Consider the following 24,885-nt stretch of genomic DNA (forward strand, 5'->3'; position numbering starts at 1 on the left):
ATGCCCCAAACCACTGGGTCACATCTTCTGGACAAGAAGCATAAAACAAACATGACATGCCGCCCACATGTGACATGGTGTGTTGTCTTTAGGTTGGGTTTATCAGCCTTGTGATTCCCAGCAGTATTAAAATTTAAGTCAGTGTATTTGTACACATGGCCCTTAATGCCTTTGGAAGAAAAGGACGTGTTGAAAGGCAGCACAAAGTTTAGGAATGATAAATTCATATTTTCTGCTATGTCTTTGATCGAGAGGAGCAAAAAACAATAGGAAAATTATGTTCTCTCCTATGTATGATATTGCTTGGGAAATGTGTACAGCATATACTAACTGTAGGGAAGAAAAGCCATTTATCATTTTCAAGAGGAAAAAAGAATTTCTGAGAATAAAAAATCTCATAAAATTGTAATCAACTATGAAAATTGATAGTTTGCAAATCGAGAGACTGCTGAATGTAAGGCATCCTTTTCCTTGGTCCTTGCACTCTGGAAAACATCAGCATAAATCAGAATATCGTATTTCTTGTAAAGAGTTTTAAAAAGCTATTCGATCGTCATCCTAATGGTGAAGGTCCGATAGGACGAGGTTTCCAGTAACAGAGAGGTGTTTTAAACAGAAGTTTTGTTAATGCGGCATTCCAAGAGAAAACAGACAGGTCTGCAAACTCCTTTCAAATCATAAATGGGAAGATTAAACCATCTGAAGTAAATGATTAATGTGTTAATTCAAATAACTGCTGGAGTATATAGGTCCTGTAGCAGCAATGTATGTCTTCAGGGCTTGATGCTGCCATCTGTACGCATCGTGTGCTTTATCACCTGAGCTGTTTTACTGTAATGAATTGCTCTACTCACAAGTAAGGTACTATTCAGTATGCAGTAGTAGGCAATCTACCTAATCTCCTACTTGTTTGAATGCCTCTATTTTTTCAACTTTGCTTAAGATAATAGCCTTTTTATATTGCCTTTGGCTGCAGGCACAGTAATGGTTAGTAATGATATATATTCACCAAGGGAAATAGCAAAAGGTAATCCATATATTCCAAAGTCTGGAGCTAAAATCTTTGCAAGTTTAAAGTAAAATGTGCTTACTTGGAATGTATTAATTTGTAGCAAGGACAATAAAAATGCATTCTGCAGTTTGCTGTTATCACAAGGCAGTTGCATGCAATAATTTACCTGTGCAATGAATTATGTAAGACAAGGGAGAAGAAATAAAAAGTTTTCGAATGGAAGGACCAGGAAAATAAAAAGAGAGCAAGAACAAAGGTGCAACACATATTTTTATAGGTGAAAATAAATAGTTTCCTCATTAATTACTGCTGAAAATATGTGCACCTTGCTATAATTTCAAGTTCAGCCAATTTTCAAGCAGAATATTGATGCAGTGAGCTACCTTTTGCATTATCAGTCCGTTACGTTTCCTGCAGAGCTGAAAATACATGTGTATTTCTTAGATGCAGGTATTTGGCAAAAGAAAAGAGAGATGTGTGTAACCTGCTTTGTGAAGGACGGCTGTGGTTCTGGGAGGGGTGGTCCTTCATTGTGGCGGGCAGTGGAGCACTGCCATGTGTGTCCGTGCAAACAGAAGAGCCTTCAGCAAGCTGTTATAAGCAAATCTGATCAACCAGTGCCGATTTTGAGAGCATTAAGTGGTAGGTGCCTGGGAAGGGCTGTATCTCTTCAGAGTCACTGGGTGAGGAGGCACTGCTGGGCTTGGAGCAGAATTTTTCTGCTGCCTTTGACCGTTTGTGATGCACTGGAGAAGGGCCTGATCCTGCTCCAGGGACCCGTCTCTGGTTCGGAGCCAGGCAGAGCAGGTCTGTGCTGCTTGTGAACTGGAAGAAGCAGGTATTTGCTTTTTGGAGAATTAGGAAAATACTCAGGAGCACTGAATGCTAACTGCCAGTTGACTTCACAGGGTTTGGGCATCTAACCTGCTTAGGTCTTGTGAGATTGTTTTCTGTGCACTTAGAGAAGACAAACCGCCTCTTGTCTATGGATCTGAATAAATCACGTAGGCTTTCAACAGGCCTCAGTTCCTAAATTGTTTCATTTAAAACTGTTGCTAGTAGCAAACTAATCTTATGTGCAACAAGCACAGAGTGCAGGACCTTCATAAAATTCTATCAAAGTGGACAAAAATGACTGCATTTGCCTTACTGTGCCTGGAGATACTGACGCAGAGAAATTGAAATTAATTTTCCAAGGTACGAAAGGAATCAGAAGCTCCTGACTCACAGTCTTATTCACCCAAATTGCATGGACACTGTCTCTTAAATTCAGGGAATGGCTCTGACAGCTGCTGGCTGCTTCCAACAGCAGATCGCTTCCTTTGCTCTTCTTCCACTTGGTCTGGCACCTCCTGAAGTCAGGAGGAGCATCAACCCTGACAGTAATGGCAGGAAGAGAAGATAAAAAAACAGTAAGTGCTTTTATTTAGAAATTGCAAACTCAATTTAATAAAACAAACCTTGTCTTTTTGGTATCCTTCTGATTAAAAAGCTCTTAGGTGGTGTTTTACTCACTGCCATGCTTCTTGCAACACATTCACTTTTCTTCATAAGTAAAGGAAGTGGAAGAAGAAGAAATAAGTTCACATGTCCAGTGCAGAAGTGGAATTTAAAGACATGTCTTTGCTAAACATACACTTTTTTTTTTTTCTTTCCAGTTGCCCCTAGGCATTTCCTCTCAAATTACACTTGAACAATCTCTCTCTTTTAAAGCTATAAAAACAAGTAGACTTGAGGGCTTTCTGTCATGGCTGATTTCGTTCCAAGTATTAACCAGAGCTGATGACTCAGTGCTTTTTTAAGCAGCTGGTAGGTTAGACAGAAGTAAAATACATCTCTCTCTGGTAAGGGTCATAAAAAAATAGAAATAGAAAGATGTAAAGTATATGCTAGTGACTGTAATTATTCAAACTATCCCCGTATGGATATATAGATATATGGCAAGCTGCAAATACAGATTTCATTTTATTCTAAAGCAACTGTCAAGTGCATTTAATTTTGCCAGTCCTGGAGCCTAATGATGGACTATACAAAAACACAGTAGGGGGTTAGATACCTTAAATCAGTGATTTACAGTGGAAGTTTGTTATTGACTCATTTAGGCATTTTTAAAGCCCATTCATGTCTAAGAAGACAATCTGTCCCTTCGTTTTCAAGATGGAATTGCTGGTCTGGATGTGAAGCATATCTTCATGTTTCCTTTTATTAAGTCCCATGAGGTGAAAGGAAGGAGGGATGCTGGTGTGTTTTTCCTCCACATGAGCAATGTTGCAAATCCTCTTTAAAGTATGTGAGAATATTGTTAAGAAATAGTTAGTGGGTAGTGTTAAGTCTGGTTGATTTGAGCAATGAAGGCAGCATGATTAAAAATCAATGAACTTGTCTGAAATGGTAATATCATTAGTTGTTCTATCAATTTAGTATATTAAAGAGTTCAGAGACATCTTCCTGAAACATGGTAAATCTCATTTTGAAAGCCTCCTAGGGGAAAAAAAAAAAAAAAAGGCAAAAAAAAAAAAAAAAGCACTTTATTTGTTTAGAATAAGAGGTAATAAATGTATAGGCCATTTCCCTATGTATATTTGATTAATACAATGTTGAATAACATGGTACATCTAATAGGAAAATGATGTGCAAGGACTCAATTCCTCCCTTACTAGATTCAGTGGCATTTATACTTTATTTTTTAAGTATGTGAGTGTCTTCCTTAGGTTTTAATCCATCTTCCCTGAAGTTCAATCAGTCGCTTAATGAAAGAAAGCAGGAATGGTCCAAGTACCAAATCCCATCTCCAGGTTGCTCCCTGGCATTGGTGTATTAGTTTATTCTTTTCTCGTATTATTTTCTGTTTTCTGCCCCGAAGTTGGGCTGTAGAAAAATCTTCACTGTAGCTTACACTGAAAACCAGGACACGGCTCATTCCCTCGGCTCTGGGATCAGACCTTCTCTGCAGCGCGGGCTGGCAGCGGGCAGGTGAGCTCAACATCACCAATTCCTTGTTCCCCGCAGTGCCGCCGGTGATTCGTGTCTACCCTGAAACACAGGCACAGGAGCCCGGCGTGTCGGCAAGCCTCAAGTGTCACGCCGAAGGCATCCCTAATCCCCGAATTACCTGGCTAAAGAACGGTGTTGATATCATGCCAAAATTATCCAAACAGCTAACGCTCCTAGGTAAGAACAGAATTTTGATTAATTAAAGTATTGTAGACGGGGATTAAGGAGGATTATTTTGTACTTTAAACTAGAAGTTCTTGTACTTTCACTAAGCCATGGTTGTTGGAAATCGTGTTAGAAAACCCCTGTTCTTGCTTTTTATCTTTTCCTCCAGTGAATTTCTTGGGTAATACAGTATCGATTGATATAAGTGGTAACAGTGTTCTGCTAAAAGATGGTGTTCGTGATTCTCCACTGCCTTGCCTCTCGTGTACATCTGTGCAAATCAGAAGAGAGATGCATTAAATCAGTTCTCGGGTATAAGGACTTCACAGGGTGCAAGTCCACTGGGAATTAGCCTGTGGTTCCTGTGTCTTCCTACCCACCTCTGCAGCAGGAACTGGGCTCTTTGCTCTTGTTGGTCCTTATGTTTCAAATAAGGATGTAACAGGCATAGTGAAAGACAACAATATTTCTCTGCAAATTTCTGTGTGATAATATTGAAAACCTTCCCCCCTACCATCCCAATTGTTCTGTGGTACATCGCAGACCCCCCCCAGCACTGGTAGCACAGACACCCCTGCATGGTTGGGTGCAATGGCTCAAAATCTTCCAAAGGTTTTAGACAACAGTCCCACTTCAGAAAGCAAAATGATAGGAGGAACTGCAGAGAGACATCTCCCAAGTTTTTCATCATGATCTTATGAAGAAGTGTTTCCAAAATCAATGTGTATTTTTCTCCGCCAAAGCATTCTTTTTATTAACAAGGAGACATAAATGAAATTTCATTTATTCTTTGCACTTGGGATTGCTCTTTGTTTGATTCTGGCACAGCGTTTATTTGTGCTCATGGAAAGAAACAAAACTCTCATGAGAATTGCCCAAATATCTCCATTTATGTACGGGGAAGTGCTGTGCAGTGGGAATCCCTCACATTGCGGCCGAGGCAGCGGGGAGCAGTTAGCAGCAGTGGGGAACCCTGCTCATGGGTGGATGTCTTCCTTACAGCAAATGGAAGCGAACTTCATATCAGTAGTGTTCGGTATGAAGACACTGGTGCCTACACTTGCATTGCTAAAAATGAAGTGGGAGTGGACGAGGACATATCTTCACTTTTCATAGAAGATTCAGCAAGAAAGACCCGTAAGCTGAATTTTTCACATAATTTGTTTCTTTGAAGCATATTTAAAATGAGATGGCATACATGCAGTTTAATAGTTTAGACCATTGCATGCATTATGTGGGACTTCTGCTCATAAGGTAATGACAGCATTGTCTGTGCATTGATCAGAGGTTTGGAACTGTGTGGGGAAGATAAAACCTGTTCATCTAGAATGATGAGGCCTTTCATGTTCAAGAATCATGCTGGTATGTGGTATAGGTAACACCTTTACTAAAGTAAAGAATTGGCAATTTTTTTCAGATATCTAAGAATCCAAAACTTAATTTTTTGTTGAATTATTTATGGTTTCAGAAAAAACATTTCATTGATTTCTGTGCAAGACTTTTTTTTTTTTTTTTAAGACAGTTACCAATCAAAGTTCTCAAATACTTAGATGTTTGGAAAATGTTCTGATTTAATTCTGAGTTTATTTTATCTGTAATTACATTGCTAACTAATAAAATAGGTTTCCCTTGGCATGAAACAATCTTCTACTTCAAAGAGAAGTTTTCCCAGGAACTCTCAGTTGTGTATTTCCCATAGGAGTGTGGCAGCGTTACCTTGTCCATACTGTCCCCAAAACACAATTAATGATTTTCCTCTATGGAAAAGCTCACAGAGCCTGATCCCTTCCTAATCCTTCTGCCTTAACTACCTGGGAGATTGCCTGGGTTCACGGTGATACTAAAAGTCTAGGTGTGAATGTGATTTTGCTGTTTTCTGGCTGTTAATGTAGAAGTTGGCCATAAATATGCATTCTCATGGCAATTCTTTGGAAAAATATATTCTTCTCCTCATTAAATGGATTTATGTACTCTTATTAATATCAGTCTTTTCCCCGAGAATACTTACGCAAGGAAAATTACAGTATTTTGATAAATAATTGGACGTATCTTAAACAGAAATTCAAATATAGGTGTACTTTCCAGGAGGGTTTGAATATTAACAGAAAATGTAGTTCTTGCATGAAATTCCAAGAAGAAAATTGGCTGAGTGCATACCTGTTATAACTGCCAGTCTCAGGCTTCTGAAAGATGTCATGTTTGCTAGCTGAAATTGTACAGAAAGCCACAGCCTGTACCATGCCTACAACTACATTTGAAGATAGCATCTTCTGTTCTGTAAGACTTTGATCTTTGCACAGGCTAAAGTTGTCCTCATTTCAGTGAGGATTTTTCCCATGTCATAGCTTCAGAATTGTCTCTAAAAGGAGCAAATGTGTTTAGAAATATGTATCTGTCCTTATTTTTACTTTACTGGGATGAATGTTACAGTTTTCACAAGTTAAACAGCTCATTTAAACATGCGTATTAATTCAGTTATTTGTTTCAATGAAAATTTTGACACTGTTTTGTTTTTTTTTTCCTTTTCTTGATTATTTTCTGGCTTTCCCAATTTTCTGATGCTGCAGTTGCAAACATACTGTGGCGAGAGGAAGGTACTGCAGTAAAGTTCTTTCGTTGTAGTGATAATGTGCTTGTCTGCTTTAGTAATTCCATGATGGGCCATTCTGCACTGACTTGCCACTAACTCTGTCAACTTTTGCAGTTACCAGATTAAGTACAGACCAGAAGTTTAAATCTAAAGTATTCAAATGAGAGGTGTCACTCCAGTGAAGTAAATCCTACTGATAACTTCTTACGTTTTCCCATGATGGAATAATAGATGACCATAAAATATAGAAAAACGGGAATTTTATATGAACTGCCACCAATGCAAGTAGCCTGAGATTCCCAAGCTACATTAACATACACAAGTGTCAGAAGTGCTCCCAAATTACCATAATTGAACATGTAAGGCATAAATTCAATACACTGCATTTTTAAGCAAGCAATTTAAACTTTTCCTCCTTAGTAGCACGTATTGATGTTTACTAGGTGAGCAACAAAAACCGTGTTCTTGTCTGTTAAGCAAAAAACACCCTCAAGTTTTACTTCCCTCTATCCTTTAAATCAATGCAGGGTAAAGGTTGCCCCATTTCTCCTTGTTTTAATTGGCAGTTAAGATCTCTAGTTTGATCAAATTTATAGTATGCCCTGCACAAGGTCAACATCTGCGTATCTTGGAAGCCAAATTAGGAGAAAAGCATCCTTAAACTGCTAATTGACTCAAATATATTATGGAGGCACTTGAAGTCAAGATTGATTTGATTTTGTATGCACTGGTGCTGTAATTGTTTCCAAAACACACAGTGAGAAGCTCTCAAGCAGCTCATCCATATGCCACCTGAAGTACAGTGCCCAGAAGCATCAGTGAGGAGCCTCCTGCCTTTGGGCACTTCAGACTGCTAGAGCAGGGCATCCTACTCACTGGGAGAAGGTTCTTGGATTGTCCAAGAAGTCCAGGCATAAGACAGTTCTTGAGTTTGCCACTTGCACGTGAGGAAGCTGGGACTTTGCTGCCCTTCCAGCCTCGTGGAAGTCTCTGTGCAAAGCCTGTTTCATAAGTCGTGCCCCCAGGTACCCACAACAAGAGCTGTGCTTTGTGCCCTTGGCTTGGAGCTTTTGTCATGGATTAGCCTAAAGGATTTGGGGGGGCAGAAGGAAAGTGCCAGCCTTTAGTAACTGGTGCTGCCTAGGTCTATAGCTGAGGTCCTGCTGCTGGCTGCAGGTACGTACTCACACCAGATGCAGCTGGTCGGAGGTCATAAGATGTGGCACGATCACCTATGACAATTCTCCAGAGTTTGTGTGCCACCCACAAGTGCCAAGTGCATGGCTTTGAAGAGTGTCTCTGTACTGCCAGTGTTCCTGTAAATGGCATTACGGGCACTAAGAATTGCTATTTCCCTTCTGCTTGGAAATGAAATCTCTAGCGCATCTAATCAGTCCAGCATCATCTGCATAATGCTACATGATTTAGTACTGCATCTCTTATGCTCCTTTTTAAAGAAAGTATTTGGATAACCCTACCAGATGTATAGAAATACTTAAAGAACAACTAAGAAGTTGGTTGCAGAAAGTCTTATTATAATTCTGCTAAACAATATGGACTTACTGCTTATCAACCTTGCACATTTTAAATAAAAGTATGAGCAATTTACAGGGAAAGCACAGGCAGTAAAAGCAGATTTACTATTGATGTTCCTAAGCAAGTCAGTATCTTTAGAGTAGGTTTATTCCCTTGTCTACATTCTATAGTATTTGTTCAGCACATTCACTTGAGACAAAGAATCCAGTAAACATACCTTAAGGTGAAATCTTGGCACAGAGAAGGCTCTTAGAGGGGAATGGTATTTTTGTTTTTATGTTTTAATATAAACTCTTAATTCTGTTAGAATGAAAACTTAAGTCTAAGTAGAAATATTAACAACTGGATCGGTAGACCTGCGCTCCTTCAAAATGATCACGTCCTCACGCTCGCCAGGCCTGTGTCAACTGAAGCTATTTGTAGGATCCTATTCAGAATATTGCATAGAAGCACCTTTTGCTGTGAGTCACAGTTTTAACACAAGTAGTCGATCATTTTGCAAGTTAGTCTACCAGTCTTCCCTCAAAACCTTTCACAGACCACACACAAGGAAAACCTCCAGAAATGAATGCACATAGCCAGGTAAACATGGGACTGGAAGCACGTGCAATATTTACTCAGCGTGCAATCTAGTTTTTAGTCTTTGTACAGAGAAGATGATGAGTAGCCCAAAAGTAGAGATTTGTTTTTATGCCAGTGTTCATTTTCAGAGTGCATGCTGCTTTCTTTATTCCTGGATAAAGGGAACTTATCTTGCCAGCAGGCAATCATCAGTTATATAAAGGCATGCACTTAAAAAGTTGAAAGCCTTTTTGTTACCTTATGTAAGTTCTTAAATACTTTCAAGCATTTAGATTAAACTGAGGAAAATTATTCACGTATTGGTTCAGAGAAGAGTGTTGCCCTGTGACAGATTTGCCCTTTGATCTCCAAGGGGAGCAATGCAGATGTACATCTCAGTGGAGGCTATATTCCTCAAATAAAGAAAACTCTTGTCGTCTGCTACCCTCCTGAATTTCAGTCTTGAGTCAACAAGTGCCCATGCTTTATTTCTTCAGCTGATGAAAAAATAATAAGGATGGTAGAGCCAGCATCATCTGGAATGGTTCAGATGTGATGGGTTACATTTAGAAGGCCCTCACCATTCTCTGGTCTTTTTGTTATAACAGTTTTTTGTCAGACAGATGAGGTCTGTTGGCTTTAGATTTAGAACTAGTTGTGTCATCCAACCTGTCTTCAGTTAGAGAGGATGGCAAAAGCCAACAAGAGCCCTGGTCATAAGTCCTCTAGCTCCAAGTCTATTACTTGCCTCACTAGTATCAATCTTGCAGCTGAGCAAAGTTCCCCTTTCCCACCTGTGTATTGGAATAACTCCCCAGAGCAAGCAGTAGCAGCAGTACAATCCAGCTCAGAGTCTGTTTTACCAATTCCCCTGAGCTTGTTTATATATGTACCCCAATCAAGACTTGGCAAATACTTTGTAAGTCACAGTAAAATGCCTAGTCTGACTAGTAAAACACCTGCTTCGTTTAAAAATCAGTATGAAGATTACTGACTGCAACAGCATTTTAATTTCATTTCATGAACTCTGAAAAGAGCACGCCTTCAGTGTACCTCAGTGTTGTTAGTAAATTGTGTCATATTTTAACCAGTCAGCAGTAAAACTTGCAGTTGTTTTACTGTAAAATAAGTGGTAGGACTTGCCAAGTCACTTGCTCTAAGTCTAGATTAGAAAAGTATTCTCGTGACAAATTAAGGCCTTAATTCTGAAATACACACTCATTGTATGTGGAGTTTTAGATAAATTCACACTACTTTTGTGCATGAAAATAATGATAAGCATCTTCACAATGGTTGTAGTTTGTTGCCTGCCTGTCTTCACGTGTTAGGATTGCAAAACTTCCCTCATGAATGTGCACTCATTCCAGACAGGGCCAAGTTCTGCCCTCTGTGCATTCACCCAACTCCCATTGAAGCAGGTGGGAGCTGTGTGCATGCTGTGAGCGCAGATTTTGGCCCAAAATGCCCAAATGAAATGCTTTGTCAATATACTCTTTAAAAAAATAGTCCTTAAAAAGGTAACTCAGTTGTCAATAGGAGTTCAGTAGCTTTTTTTCTACATGCATGATCCCTCACCGTGGCATCACATTTAAGGATCCTGGCTCCTGTACCTGCCTGATGCCCTGACTGGGGTATTTCTGTTTTTTTAGAGAGGTTTAACTCAGCAAGCACCTGATTCTGAGAACTTGTTCTCTGAAGCCACTTATTTGGCACAAGAAGAGGGTTTTTTAGCTTCAAAAAACCCTCCTAACCTTACTAAACTGTATACTCAATTAAATTCTCAAAAAAAAAAAAAAACATATCCAAATTACACATTTGTATCATGAAGTTTTCCTGTGATGATTTGCCTCAGTCATGCAAACACTTGAGATGTGAGAAGCCTTGTAGACATGAGCAGGGTTTAGAGCTGCCACCACAGGAGCAGCCAAAGGAATTGTAATGCTGAACATTGTTGAGATCCGTAGAACTGGGAACTTATTTCTCCATGGTTAAAATATAATTAATAACAAATTACAAATTACAACATCACCATATCATTGGCAGATAGGTACACATCAGCATTACTGGGGGTGACAGTAGTCACTGCAAACATTTATTGGTGGTGGTACAAAAAAAAAAAAAAAAAAAAATTGAAATGATGCTTGGATCTTTCTAACTGGAGTGTTTGAAAAGATCCTGAACATTTCTCGGAGATACTTATTCCTGCAACTGCATGTAGCTGAGGAACTAAATTATCAGTGTTTTAAGGCATTTCTGCATGACAGAAATGAGAAAAAATGCTCTAACAGCAAAGCAGTGACAGACAGCTAGTTTTCCAAATCTCCTGGAATGCCCCAGTTGTGGATAAATGAGTGCTATTGCAATGCTGAAATACTCCACATTTGTGAATTACAGTTTGCAAGATTTCAAAAATGTATTTGTTTTGGTGGCTATAGTTCATTCAGATAGTTTAAGAAAATAGAGGGTATATTTTCATTTGTGGACAGCTGTTAAGCACATTCATTTTGCGTCACAGTTGCAAGAAGTCAAGTTTATTGTAATAAGACAGCTTTGAGATTAATTTAAACTAAAGCTTCTCGCTCGGTTCTCAAATTATTAGCAAACTATTTTTAATGAAATCATAACAAACCAAAGCCATAGTCTGAGGAGGTACAATAATCACACAGAGGCTTATTTAACTGAAGTCCTGCTTTGTATGTTAGCACAAGACCTGAACACCAATGCTGGTGTACAACTGCCGCCACCAAGGCAATGCATTTTTGAATGTGTCTGTACCTCTTCACTCCTTGAAGCCCTCGTTGTGACATGAAATTTGATTTTGTGAATGCACTGACTGCATCCAAATGACCAACCTTTATGTAAGGCAGATTTTGTTTGTTGGGGGGAAGTGGGCGAGTTCTTACAGTCCTAACAGCTATGGATATGTGCATAAAAAATCCTCCTCCTTTTTCTTTATCCCCCTTCAAGGCCTGAGTGTTGGGAATATGTTCTATGTCTTTTCTGATGATGGGATCACAGTCCTTCAGCCAAATGAATGTGAAATCCGCAGGCACATCAGGCCCGAAGAGAGGATTTTCACGAGTTATGTAAGTCCTGAACCCAGCAGCTATAGCTGACAGCTGGGAAAGTTTCTCTTAATCTCTTCAAGGGTTGTTACTACCAAAGGTTGACAGTTATGTTGTGACTTGGTGGGCTTGACATCCTTGAGGTTAATCATCTCCACTTGAAAATTAAGGGGACTATGCATGGGATAAACCTTGGATACATTTCCCAGACTGAACCACAGCTGGGAGGTAAATAAGGATGTGATGAGGTTTGTTGTGCCGTGCTGGTCCTCAGCATCTTCTGCTGCTGAAGCAGAGACCCACGCCATCCCTGCTTGTTGTCTGACATTTACTGCCAGCACCAAGTTTACCTAATCCTTGCTGTAGGAAATTACAAGGAAAATTTGTTGCCATGTCAGTGAATTTCAAGCACTGGCTCGTACACAGGAGCTCAGTGTAGCAGGTGGGATAATGTGTGCCTGGAGGCTCTGAGAGGCCAGTGTTTTCTGTGACCTGTGTCACGTACTCCGCTACAATAGCACACATCATGTACACACTCAGGAAACTTACATCTCCTAAAATACATCCAGAAATGCTTTGTTAATGCTTTGTTAACTCCTTCATTTACTTTTATGAAAATTCCGATTTACAGGGTAAACAGAACATGATCATGAGCCTTGCAGGCTGGGTTAGGCACTTCTACCATGGGCCATGATCTTCCTGTGAGTCTGTATTCATTGTTTTCTAAAACTCATACATTTGTGGTTGGTAGTGTTTTTTTTATCTACTGGAATACTTTAACAAAACTTAGTTTGTACATAATATTAAGCCACACTTCAGCTGTTTCTACTTAAAGAAAGACATCTTGTGTTTCTTTTCCAAAGAGCTGTAAATATTGAAGAGGTGGTTCTGGAGAAACAGCTTGAAAATCACAGAGGAGAGCAGGCCCTTAAAGAAATAATGTCAGCACAGTGGTGGGCATAAAAGGGACTTTTATCATTATTATTTGGCTGCCCTTCAGAGAGACCTCTGAGGGTTTCCTACAGATATCGTAGTGCCCTTTGCCATGGTATTGGGAGGTTTGACTTTTTTCCTCCCTTTTCTCTTTTAGCATCCTGAGTGTTTGCCATGTAGACAGTGATACCAGCCTACAATTTATAAGGGTTCCTACAACAGAAGTGTCCTCATTTGCTGTTAGAGGTGTAGCTGAGCAGTGTAACTGAAGGGCAGGTGATCCTCCCTGCTCCCCTTGGTTTGGGTGGATGCTGAGCAGAGCCCAGGCCAAGGAGCTGCTCTGTGCCTGGCACACTGCTGAGGATGAGGAGGGCAGTCTGAAGCCTGTCCGGTGAGGTCCAGCTGTTTGATGTCACTGGGTAGGGCCAAGCTGCTGTGTGGTACCAAATAAAATAATTACTTTGTGTTTTCCAGGAAAAGAAAGAAAAAAATCCTCACCCTAATGGAATCCCTATGGAATTGTTTTCTGTGGTTTTCAAAGCTAACCTTCTTAGAGCTCCAGACCCTGAACTTGTAGAAATTAATCCTCTTTTCCTTTTTTTTTTTTTTTTTTTTTTTTCGCAGGAAGAGATCTGTCCTAGAGTGGAAGGTGAAGGCACTCAATCCTGCCTCTGGGCTTCAGCGGTCAATGTCAGAGACAAGTATATTTATGTGACACAGCCTAAGCAGCACAGAGTAATGATAATTGATATCCAGACTCAGAAAGCCATACAGGTACCTACAAAGGGAAATCTTCATTCAGTGATGGCAAAAGTTCAAAAAGACTTTGATATAGGGAAATGAGCGTAGATTTTTGCCCAGTGGATCTGCTGACATCACTAAAAAGTTTGGCCTGTGTTGCTTTCACCCGTGGGGTCACACAGTCATTCACTGCTCTGAAATCTCACTGGCAGGAAGAAATTCCTTTATGGGGTGGCTGTCATCATCTCAGGGCTGTGTCTGCAGCTGGGCTTGCAGCTAACGTGGTAAAATAATGCTAGAACTAATTTCTGATATATGCTTACTGAGCTCCTCCCTGACCTCGGTTATAGGTAGGTTAGGAAGAGTGAACTGACGCAGGTATAGTTCAGGCAGAGAGTGGATCCTGATCTGCTGTAAGTAACAGAAGTTGGAGGGACATCTAGCCAGAAAATGGAACTGAGCAGCCAGATTTTCTATTGCTGGTGCTGCTGCTGATCCCCCTGTTGATGAGAAGGTAATTGTACAAAGCTGTACACATGAGCGTAAACGGTGGTACATGGGAATGTCTACAGTAAACTAATGTAATGTGTATTGTGTGCATAATGAAATACATGTGACTGTGTAAATATGTATGTCTCTTTTTTTTAAAGTCCTTGGATGTTGACCCGTTACCAACCAAGTTGCATTATGACAAATCCCACGACCAAGTGTGGGTGCTTAGCTGGGGTGACATGCGGAAATCCTCGCCAACACTGCAGGTAAGCCCTTCTGCACCCGAGCCCTTGCCCTTCCTTTGCTTGACATCCTCAGTAGCAAGCTGCTGACTGGCTGCTTGCGGGTAATTAACAGCCTTTAATGGTCTGGATGTAAAGCTGCTTTTTCATTTACATATCTAGTGTGTTTTATTCATCCCTCTTCCGTCCATCCTCACATATTTTTCCTGCTGTTTAATTTGTTTTTGAGCAATGACTGTGCCATGGGCTGGCAGCAGGATGGCTTTGTTGCCAAGGTCTATTTTGTTTTAAGGCTGATGACAGAGCCAAGTGCCATAAAGTCATCCAGCACAGGCTGGCAGCAGACTGCGAGCAGCACGAGCATGCGATGCTCCGAGTCATTTGTGCAGCCAGCGTGAGTGCAGCTTCTTTTTAGCTTGATTGAGGTCTAAAAGCAGTGGGTACCAAGAAGCCTGAAAGAGCGTACTTTCTGCACAGAAATCTGTCACTCTTTAGCCTATTGGTAGTATTTCAGCAGAGGTGCAAGTCAGGTTGAGCAACACACATTCAGGGAAAACATAGGGTAAGGACTAAGTGCAGTGCACCCTTCCCAGACATTACGAAGACCTGCAATTTTTTCTGTCTGCAAACAATTTGCGTGCATTGTGTGTGAAAAGGAACATTGAAAGGTGAATGCATTGCACTGTGCCTCAAGATTTGTAACTCATTTCAGGATTGCTAGCCTATCGCTCTCAATAAGGTTAGAGCAAAACCACCCTGTTCTCTGCTTTGGTAAAGACATTTACCTCTTCTTGTCTTTCACGTGGAAGTCCAGGTTTTCTGTCACTTTCTGCACTAAGTTGCTACTTATTTTCCTTAAACTTTATCTATTTTTTCACTTCTCTCTCACAAGCCTTTGGCTTTCTTTTTCAGTGTTGATGGAGCATAATGCAGCAGAATTTTTATCACAGTAAAATGCAAATCTTTAACAGAGAAGGTGGTGGGTTTGTTAAGTGCTTCTGAAAACTATGTATTATGATTTAAATAAAAGAGAAAAAAAATCTCAAGGGTATGAAAGAAGCATGGTCAGCAAAAATAAAACCTCAGGGACATGTTCTGCTGTTGGGTGTCAGTGACTGCACTGGAGCGGAGCCAGTGAGCTCCCTGCAGCTGCTCACACTCAGTGTGGCTCTGACCAGCACGATGCTGTCGGGGCACAGTAATGCACATCAGCTTGGACATCAAAATTAGCTTCCTTTTCTGGATTGCCCTGGGGAACTAGCTTCTCTTGTGTAGGCATCTGACGGGGCATTTTGCTGCTGCTGTATGTCATATGACAAAGTGGACACCAAACCTGATTTGATCCATCCAGACGTTCCCTTCTGTAGTAGTTATTTTGTGGCACCTGCTGCCCAACCTTTCTGGACCCATGGAAGACTCGTGAACATCTTTTTACCAGAAAATTTGCTTCTGGAGCTACATCAAAGCATTCCCAAACAGAGTGAGGGAGGCAGAGGAGAAGAGGGGCTGTGCTTTCTGACCTGAAAACCTGCCCATCTGTAGGCTACGCCAGTCGTGAGGCTGCCCAAGGCTTTGCTGGAGGCAGTGCCCCATGAATGTGGGATGAGCACACCGTGCAGTGCAAGGTAGCGTCCAAAACCTGCAGGCTTTCAGTTATAATGAGGAACAAACCTGCAGTTCAACACAGGCATTTTCAGCAGAAACAGAATGGGGGCAAATCAACAAAGTTTTCTGAGGCAGTGCCACCAGCTTGCATCACCTAGGCACTAGCACAGTTTCCTGAACAGAGTATAAGGAGACAAAATGGGCTCTCTTTACCCTTTCCAGCTTAATTTCCTCCACCCAGCTGTGAGAGGTTTCTGTAATTAAAGGAGAGATGGCTCAAGCATGTGATTATTAAAAAGAACACACCGTCTGCACAGCTGGAAACTTGTTATGAGGCTCCAGCTCTCAGATAGTCCTTTCCGTTAGCTTTATAAAGTGCAGTTACACATGTGGAGAGTGGGATTAGCACCAGCATTAGCAGATTTTTTTCTTTTTTTTCCAACTGTCTTTCCCTGAAGGTGAGCAGCAACTAATCTGGTGAAGTTCGTTCTTCAAACCCGGAGTTGTTAGCCGCTGTCATGCAATAAAATATCTTTTTTAATAAAAATGCTACTGTGTAAGTAGACCTAAGTTTCTACTAGTTCTGTGGAAGTCTGAGATTTTTCAAACAGCCCGTGCAGCCGACTAATGGGATGCTGTTGTTCAGCCATTACTGGCCTTGTGAAAGCACTGTGCGGGAACAGGCATCTTTCTTGAGCAATATAATTGGAAGAAATCTAAATGGCATGGTCAGAATGGCCATCGGAACTGAGCCTTGTAGGGTTTTAGCATTTCCTGCAATGAATTATGTAGCTATAAACTCAGAGCAGCTACTGTTGCACATTACATGAGCAGAGTATCCCAGTGAATAGACTAAAGTCGTCTTGAACCAAGCAAATAATCTGAGTATTTAACATCTTCATTAGTGAAAACTTCTGCTTCTCCATGTCCGGAGCAGTGGGGGAGCAGAGTTTCTGTGGCAGCAGGGGTGTGGGCTGTGCCAGGGGGTGGCACAGGGGGAACAGCAAAAGGGACTTGCTCTGCTCCCCCACAAGTCTTGTATGGTGCAGTAGGTGGATGAACAGGTCTTTTCCTTCAAAGTGATAATTGTGAGCTGTGAGTTAGTGTCTGAGCCTTCGAGCTGGTAAATTATCACTGCACACCTAAGTGAGATTAATAAATATGACCGTGAAATAACTGTTTATTTTAGACAGCAAGGAATAACTTATTGTGGTCTTAGTGTTGTCATGCTATTTCAGCTCCCGCATGACTGCTCTTTCTTGCAATATAAACGTCTTATGAAAGTAGAGCTGTGTACTTACCTTACAAATGTCAAGCCTCAAATACTATTTATTAGCACACCTTTTTCAAGGCAGCTACACCAAACAGTATTTTGAGGTCGTTAATCAATTTGAGTCTACTGCATCCTTGGGAAAAGCCACTCGCCACCGTGTATGACTGTGTAATCTGTATTTACCTTTCTGCTTCTCTTGCACACAACCTTGTGTGTATTTATTGCAGGTAATACCAGAGGCGAGTGCAGGGGAGTATCAGCATGTTATCCGCACCCCGTTTGAAGGAGTGGATGATTTTTTTATACCACCTACAAATCTTATTATTAATCACGTCAGGTAAGAAATCCTCTTAATGAATATTGACAGTGACCACACTGCTCACTTCTAGTGAGGATCTGTCTAATAATCTTACAGCCCTTTACAAATTTTAATGAATGAATTTGTGATTGAGCTAAGTATTCTTGTTTCCATTTTCACGCAAGAAATGGAGAAATGCCTGAGCAAATTATTTATAGTTACTCATCAGATCAATGAAACAGTGAGAAACAAACCTCAGCTTCCCTTAGCCCTTGCACGGGCATTCAGACCTCAGCTTGGTCAGCCAGTCCTTAGCAAAGCACAACATGCTGCCATGGCTTGTTTGTGCTGGGAATTTGGTGGCCAAAAATCTGGCTTCCTCATCTCAAAACCTCTTTTTGGATCAAGGATTGGCCAGAAGTGGTAAAAGTTTATGCTGCTCAAAGCATAAAGCGTGGTCCTTCCACATGTTCCCAGCTCCTTACCCATTCAAATATTAGATGTGTGTGTGAGGTGTAAGGTTTGAGCAGAAACACAATATGCACTGCGCATTAAAAAGAAGAAGAAGAAAAAAAACACCTCTACAAAGCATCAGTTTTGAATGTTAATGTGATGTAGTGGTTAATGAGATTGCATAAGTTACATACTAATAACTTGGAGTAATACTGACTGCTTCCCAGCAGGAACAGGAAGCCTCCCATTAAAGTTATCAAAATTGATGATAACTACAAAGCAATTTATACCGTTCTTACCATGTTATAACATAACAACTGCTTAATCATCTCCTGTCACCAATATAGTTTAACTAACTTAAACACTCCAAAAATCATAATGTAGCTCCTTACAGTAAGTGTAGATTCCCTGCAAGGAACACTGAGGTCACACTTAAATTATTATGTGTTGAATCTGATCCAAAATAAATAACTTTGCTTCTTGAAGCACAAAATAAGACATACTTCATGGCTTTCATTCTTAATTTTTCCCTACCTCACTTTTCCAGTTTGCTTTCAAACTATTGGTATGAATAAGAGTAGTGCCAGGAGGTAGACGACTGCTGAACGTTAAAGACTGGGATGAGGAGGTACAGTCTGGGTTTAAAGACAGGAAAATTGAACCATTTTTTTGTTTATTTTCTTTTAGATTTGTTTGTTTGTTTGTTTCAGTGTGATTAATCAGCTGCATGCAGATGATCTTCCAGGAAAAATACTAAAGGTAGACAACTTCCTATAGTTCTCCATGTGCAAAGCAGAGAATGCTGTGCCTAATTTCCTATTTCATTTGTTCAGGGCCAGATCTTTGTCAGTTCTCTCTCACCTTCAGCACAAAAAAATAATTGCTCACAGTCTAATGAGACTTACCGGGATCATGTTCTAAATTCTCCACTCAGAAACAATAAATGGCGATTCCAGCATTTCCCAGGAAGGTGAATATTTAAGCAATCTCTTCTGAGAGCCAAAAAATATTTGTATGCAAATGTTCCTGCATATGTGCTTCAGCTGCCTGTTATTTCAGATGGATATCTAGAAATGTATCCATTTTTATTAGTTCCCAGGGTAGATTGCTGCCTATTAAAAACTCTCTAAGTGCAAGGTTCTCGTTGAGATTTCAGATCACAGATTTCATGCAAGCACTGTGCCTCTTCTGCAGCTGTGTGCACATAAAACACATTCTGACCCACTTTTTTAAATTAAAGTTTATGATAAGAACCATTTTTAACTTCTTCAGGCATTTGGCCAAGTATTAAGGAAGTCTCAAAAAATGCTGTAAGGGAAAGCATTTTTTAAAGTGTACTTAAAATGCATTCATCCAGGAGAAATACAAGTGTCATATCCAATTTCCCCACACACAGTGCACTACGAATCTCTACTGCAGATATTTTGTGAAGTCTCTAATGGATGTGAGTGTAATGGGAAAATGAAAGGCTTAGCCCAGTGATTTTCATGGAATCATACACTACATTGGCTCGTTCTTTAGAAATGAAATCATTGCTGAGTGTCTCATTGACAGACGGATTAAGAATAAAAAAATAAACCCAGTGTTTTAAGCAAAATATCTATTATCTGCACGCAAGCACAGTCCTCCATGTTCCAAAAAGCAATTTTACATCTTTTAGGGAAGAGATACAAAACTAAGCACTCACTTCATTTCCTTCTCTTCACATTGAATGGATGAAAAGATGTAAAATTAGTTTTTGTAAGTCAGTGCCAGTGACCTGTGAATCCAGGGGAACACAAACAGGCTGCTTCTATGGGCTCCCTCTCAAATTAAGCAGAAACCTTTCTGGCTATTCTTGACCTTTTTTGTCTTCAGCAAAGGTCAGGTGTGCTGCAGCATATATCTTTTAGAGAGCATTTATTCTCTGCTCACTGTTGTCTGCCCTCTCTGGTGCATGAAAACAAAGACCACTTTTCTGCAGCGCACCCTTGCTCATTATCTGCCCTGAGAAATGGTTTCCACCTTTCCTGGGCTGGCAGGACGGTGCCTAAAGCAGCCTGCTCCATGCCTCGGCCTCGCAGCTCCTGCAGTGGTCCCCAGGCACCAAAGGCACAAAGTACACGTCAGAGCTGCCCTCAGATGCTCTAATTTGGGCACATTGGTGTTCACTCCGTGGTTATAAACGTAGTTCAAAGGTGCTCTCTGCCCCCAGCCTGACGGGGAGATGCTCTCTGTTGAACACTTTCATGTTTCGAGGAAGTCTTGAGTATATAATGAATTACTTCTACCTAGAACTGGAACAGATTCAATACATAACTGGTCAATGTGCTTACCTACCAAAGGAAAAAAAAAAAGAAAAAAAAAAAAAAGCCTTGCTATTCCTGTTGTAAATTGGTCTTCCTAATAAAAGACTTGGAATCAAATACCCAAATACATATCCAGGCTTCCAGGATCAGTTGCTAATTTGCACTGAAATGTATTCCTCCTTTTAGTGCATGTTAGAAGCACTAAAACAAGAGAGGTTTCTTGCAGAAACCACACGGCGTTATTGCACAGAAAATTAAGAGGACAGTTTCCCAGTTCTGATGACTCTCCTCTTCTTTCAAGCACACCATCAGAGTCATGTCTCCTCAGTGTCCTGTTTTCTATTTCAGATTCGGCTTCATCTTTAACAAATCGAAATCCGCCGTCCACAAAATCGACCTGGAAACCGTGACCCACGTCAAGACCATCAGCTTCAGAAACTACAGCTGCGTGCCGCAGGCCATGGCCTACACCCACCTGGGCGGCTACTTCTTGGTGCAGTGTAGGAGGAACAGGCTGCGGGCTGCCTCGCCGCAGCTCCTGATCGACAGCGTTACCGACGCTGTCATCGGCACCAACAGCGACGTGTCGGGCACCCCGCACGTCTCCCCGGACGGACGCTACTTGGTCAGCGCGGATGAAGACAGTGGCAGGATCAAAGTCCAGGCTGTAACTGTCCAGGGGGAGATCAAGTTGATTTATGACTTACAAACAAACATACACGTATCCGATCTGACATTTCAGCCCTCTTTCACTGAAGGCAATCAGTACTATATATATGCTACTTCACATTTGCAAACAGATGTGCTTTTTGTAGAGCTGTCAACGGGGAAAATGAATGTACTGAAGAATTTAAAGGACCCTATCACATCCAAAGACTGGCCCTGGAGCAGCCACAACAGAATTATGAAAGACAGTGGATTATTTGGACAGTATCTCATTACACCAGCTAAAGATTCATTGTTTGTTATAAATGGGAAGCAAAATACGTTACGGTGTGAGGTTTCGGGTATAAGGAGGGGTAACACAGTGGTCTGGGTTGGAGAAGTATGAAGAGCAATAGCAGTAGAGCCTTAGGCAGGCAAGTACCAGTTGGACCTTTACACTGCAACAAATGAGCAGTAGCATTGTATATTTTTACACTGGTAAAGAAAAAAAAAATGAAAAAACAAAAACCCCCTGTATAGGCTTCATGGTACAACACTGGTCTACTTGCAAGTTTTATAAGGTATGCTCTGCTAATAGGAAGTGGTTTTGAAGGGTTATTTTTTATTTAGGGGTATGATTTGTGGTTATGAGAAAAATGCTGGGAAGCGAATAATATCTCCACTGAGATATCACATAAGCCACAAAACCTAGCGAATCTGTAGAACAAAACAGATTTTGAGTTTCCGTATTGAGGAGCTTTTATGTTATGTTCAAGCCATCCGTTTTCTTTCCGTACGCCTTGCCCGCTCGCTGTGCTGGCTGCCCCACCTGATGACTGCAGTTAAAATTCACCTTTGGATGACGAGGGAAAATAAGCATCAGAGAGCAGTTTTCAAACTGCAGAAACCTAGGAGAGCGATTTAATGAAAACTGATCAGTTTTCTCTGCAGGATGGCTTTGGGAGGATTCACGGATGTGATTTCAGAAGGAGGCATAACAGAAATAGTAACTGTCAGCTCGCTTTCTTCTGTGCTTAATTTTGCTCCTGGTACTACTGAAAGCAATGTTATGAGTCCTGCCTCTTCTAATGCATACGTGTATGATTGCATGTGAGAAATTTGGCATGAAATATCCAGGCCATTAGAGTGGATAAAAGCCAGAAAGCACTGGGGGGTCAGAGTTTGTGTAAAAATATTTATGGAGAAGGGGGGCATTAGTCCTTAAGTAGCTTGTGAGTCCGGTCAGCTTGGGCACAGGATGCAAAATCTGCTCTTCAGTGGGCAGAGAATTAGTTATGGCTGTTCCCACAGGAGGCAGCAACGCTTCTAGAAACTGTTGGTTTCTCTCATTAAATATTTAGTAGTACTGAAGTCACTGGGTTCTTCACGAAATAATGGCTACAATGGCGTAGGGTATTTTAAATAGGAAACTCACTCACTTTCTAGTTGTAGCCTTAATTTTCAGGCATTCTGGGAAACAATTTTTCTTTGTATTTTTTTTTTCTCTCCATTTCTAGTACACTTCTTTATAGTCAATTATCTTTTAGTTATGAGCAAAGAGATTCTTGTAAAACCAGCTGAATTACCCTAGAATGTAACAGCTGGCATTGAAAAATTTAAGTTCAGTTCTCATAAAAGTATAGATCCATTTGCACATTTGGAAAGATATAAAAACTTTTTTAGTTGTTTTTCTTTTCTTTTTTTTTTTTTTTTTTTTTTGTAACTTTCTGTGTTCATCACCATGAAGTAATCAGGGCAAGAGCAGCTATGGCTCGCGAAGTGGTGCAAGCCATGGGAGCACCACGGCCACTGCGAACAGATGTCTGCAAGCAGGTGGATCCCACGTGCTGCTTTGAAAATGTGGGCTTGATGTTGGTGAAAGCTCTCTCTGAAGGTAAACATCTGTTGCATCAGAGCCACACTTTAGCCTTTTGAAAGACCCAGCTCCTTTCGAGAGCGACCTTGGTGCCCAGAGTTTGTACGAAGGAAGTGCTGCACACATCCAGTGATATTTTAGTGGCGCAGTAATTATTTTCCAACACAGATGCTTGAAGTCACCCATTTCACAATGCACACAGAGGGATTTTTACATGAGAAGGATGCAGACTAGCAGTGGTAATCTTTGCTTTAAATGTTCAACTTTAACCAAAAGAGAAGCATTTTAGCATGGCTGTAGACCTGAAGTATTTTAAACCATTTCGGTTCTATAGAGAATATATAAAAATCTGTTCAGACAGACGAGAACGGGAGATGAATCCTATGAATTCATTAAACATGGAGTCCTTTAAATTGCCCTTCAACACCCATAGGCTTAAACCTACATGTGTTTTCACTTATGAGCCATAAGGGTTAGAAGAGACTATCCCATCATTGCAACACAGGCATATAAAAGAGATTGGCATAGCCTTCCTTTAGCAATGCATGGTGTCCATGATTTTGTACTCATCTGGTTAGGAAACATACCCATGTCAAGAAAAGGAGGAGACCAGCTTTGTAAGTACCTTTAAATATGCACAACTCCTTTCTTGATTGAAGCTGTATCCATACATTGCGGTCATCCTAAATGTGTTTTACTAAGGCCAAACACTGCTCTCGTGTTATCTTTTATGACTTCTTGACTATTTTATTATGCCTATGTTTCCCTGTAGAGACGTTCATTGTGTCATAGATCAAATATTACTTTTTTAAGAATATTTAAAAAAAAAATGTAAATATCTGTTCAGGTAAATATTCTTGAGGCTGGTTTATATATAGGCTGTGAAAGATGTGTAACAGACCTCACTTCTTCCTGTTTGTTGCAAACTATTGGAATAGCGTTCACTTGAAAACTCCCACTTGGACCTTTCAAAGATGTTCCCTTTCTTCCCCTTCAGCCCAAGTTCTGGTGATGTGTTTTCTAAATTATCCTAACGGCTATATATCATACTTAGAAAACGAAGTACAACTTAGATTGTCCACACTACTTGTGAACAGTTCCAATGATGGTCAATTCTGACATTAAAGTGCTGCACATTTGTTACTCTGATTTTATTTTTTGTTATGACATGGAGATTTTATATATACTCAAAAAATGTCGTCAAAAAGTCCTTTTTGCCTTCCAGCTCTGTCAGAAGGAGGGTGCATTGCCTTATTTGCAGTTTCTTTCCCACTCTCTTGGTGTTTTCCACCAATTAACAATTAATTCCTACCTAATAAATTGATTAATTAATCACAGTGATTAATTGAAATTAAATTAAAGTGAAGTAATGACCATTTAGTTATTCCATATCCGTTGGGTATTCTGACACTCGGATCACAGAAGAAAATGATTCCTGGTCGACAATGAGACTGGTCCCAAGATCAGATGCGTTTTCCATTCAATGGTGAGGCTCAATAGCAGTGTAATGCAAATAGTGTTTCCCCTTAATATTTCCCTTAATATTTCCATGGTCTAAATCATTTTTTTCTTGACCTTACTATACAGCCCAGTGACTATTTTGAAGCTCTCCATAAATTGGAGAGAAAAGTCACAAGTGCCTTGCGTTGGAATCTGCGACACCCTGTTCTTACCATTTAATACACCAATTATTTTTTTAAAACCACTACCAGAAGTAACCCAATTTCCTAAAGGCTTCCATGGGCAGAGGTAGGCACACCCCTGGGATCGGTGACTGCTCAGCTGCCCCTGCCAAAAGGGACTTGGCCTTTAGGGCTGCTGAAAGACATTTCACCCCCGTGGAAAGGATTTGGCTGTCGGGCTGTGTTGACCCCCATGAACACGGCTTTGCCCGAGAGACACAGGAGTCCTGATGACCTGTTGACAAGTACTTATTTACTTGATTTATACCATGATTATGTCTTAATTACTGCAGTGCCCAGCAGCGTGCTAGGTACTGTGTAAAACAGATCAGGAGGCCAAGCTCTCTGCTCTGTAAGGAGATAACAGCTAATTCCCTGTCTGACCTTACAGCAGGTCAACAAAATGATGGAAAAGGAGGAACTGGAGCTGGGGG

General features: G+C 40.6%; 1 protein-coding gene across 1 annotated transcript in view; it reads left to right on the forward strand.

Annotated features, from left to right (window-relative positions):
* FSTL4 (follistatin like 4) overlaps nucleotides 1-23,313 on the forward strand; it is a 206,918-nt gene extending 183,605 nt beyond the window's left edge. Inside the window, exons 9-16 of the mRNA XM_082771893.1 lie at nucleotides 4,022-4,183; nucleotides 5,174-5,308; nucleotides 6,739-6,765; nucleotides 11,826-11,944; nucleotides 13,481-13,630; nucleotides 14,248-14,355; nucleotides 17,437-17,546; nucleotides 20,597-23,313. Coding sequence (XP_082628019.1) covers nucleotides 4,022-4,183; nucleotides 5,174-5,308; nucleotides 6,739-6,765; nucleotides 11,826-11,944; nucleotides 13,481-13,630; nucleotides 14,248-14,355; nucleotides 17,437-17,546; nucleotides 20,597-21,299 — 1,514 coding nt within the window. The 3' untranslated portion in view covers nucleotides 21,300-23,313. The remainder of the gene's footprint in view (nucleotides 1-4,021; nucleotides 4,184-5,173; nucleotides 5,309-6,738; nucleotides 6,766-11,825; nucleotides 11,945-13,480; nucleotides 13,631-14,247; nucleotides 14,356-17,436; nucleotides 17,547-20,596) is intronic.
* Nucleotides 23,314-24,885: the final 1,572 nt, after the last annotated feature.

The sequence above is a fragment of the Aythya marila genome (genome assembly GCF_965140915.1).
Source record: "Aythya marila genome assembly, chromosome: 14".
Taxonomy (NCBI): Eukaryota; Metazoa; Chordata; class Aves; order Anseriformes; family Anatidae; genus Aythya; species Aythya marila.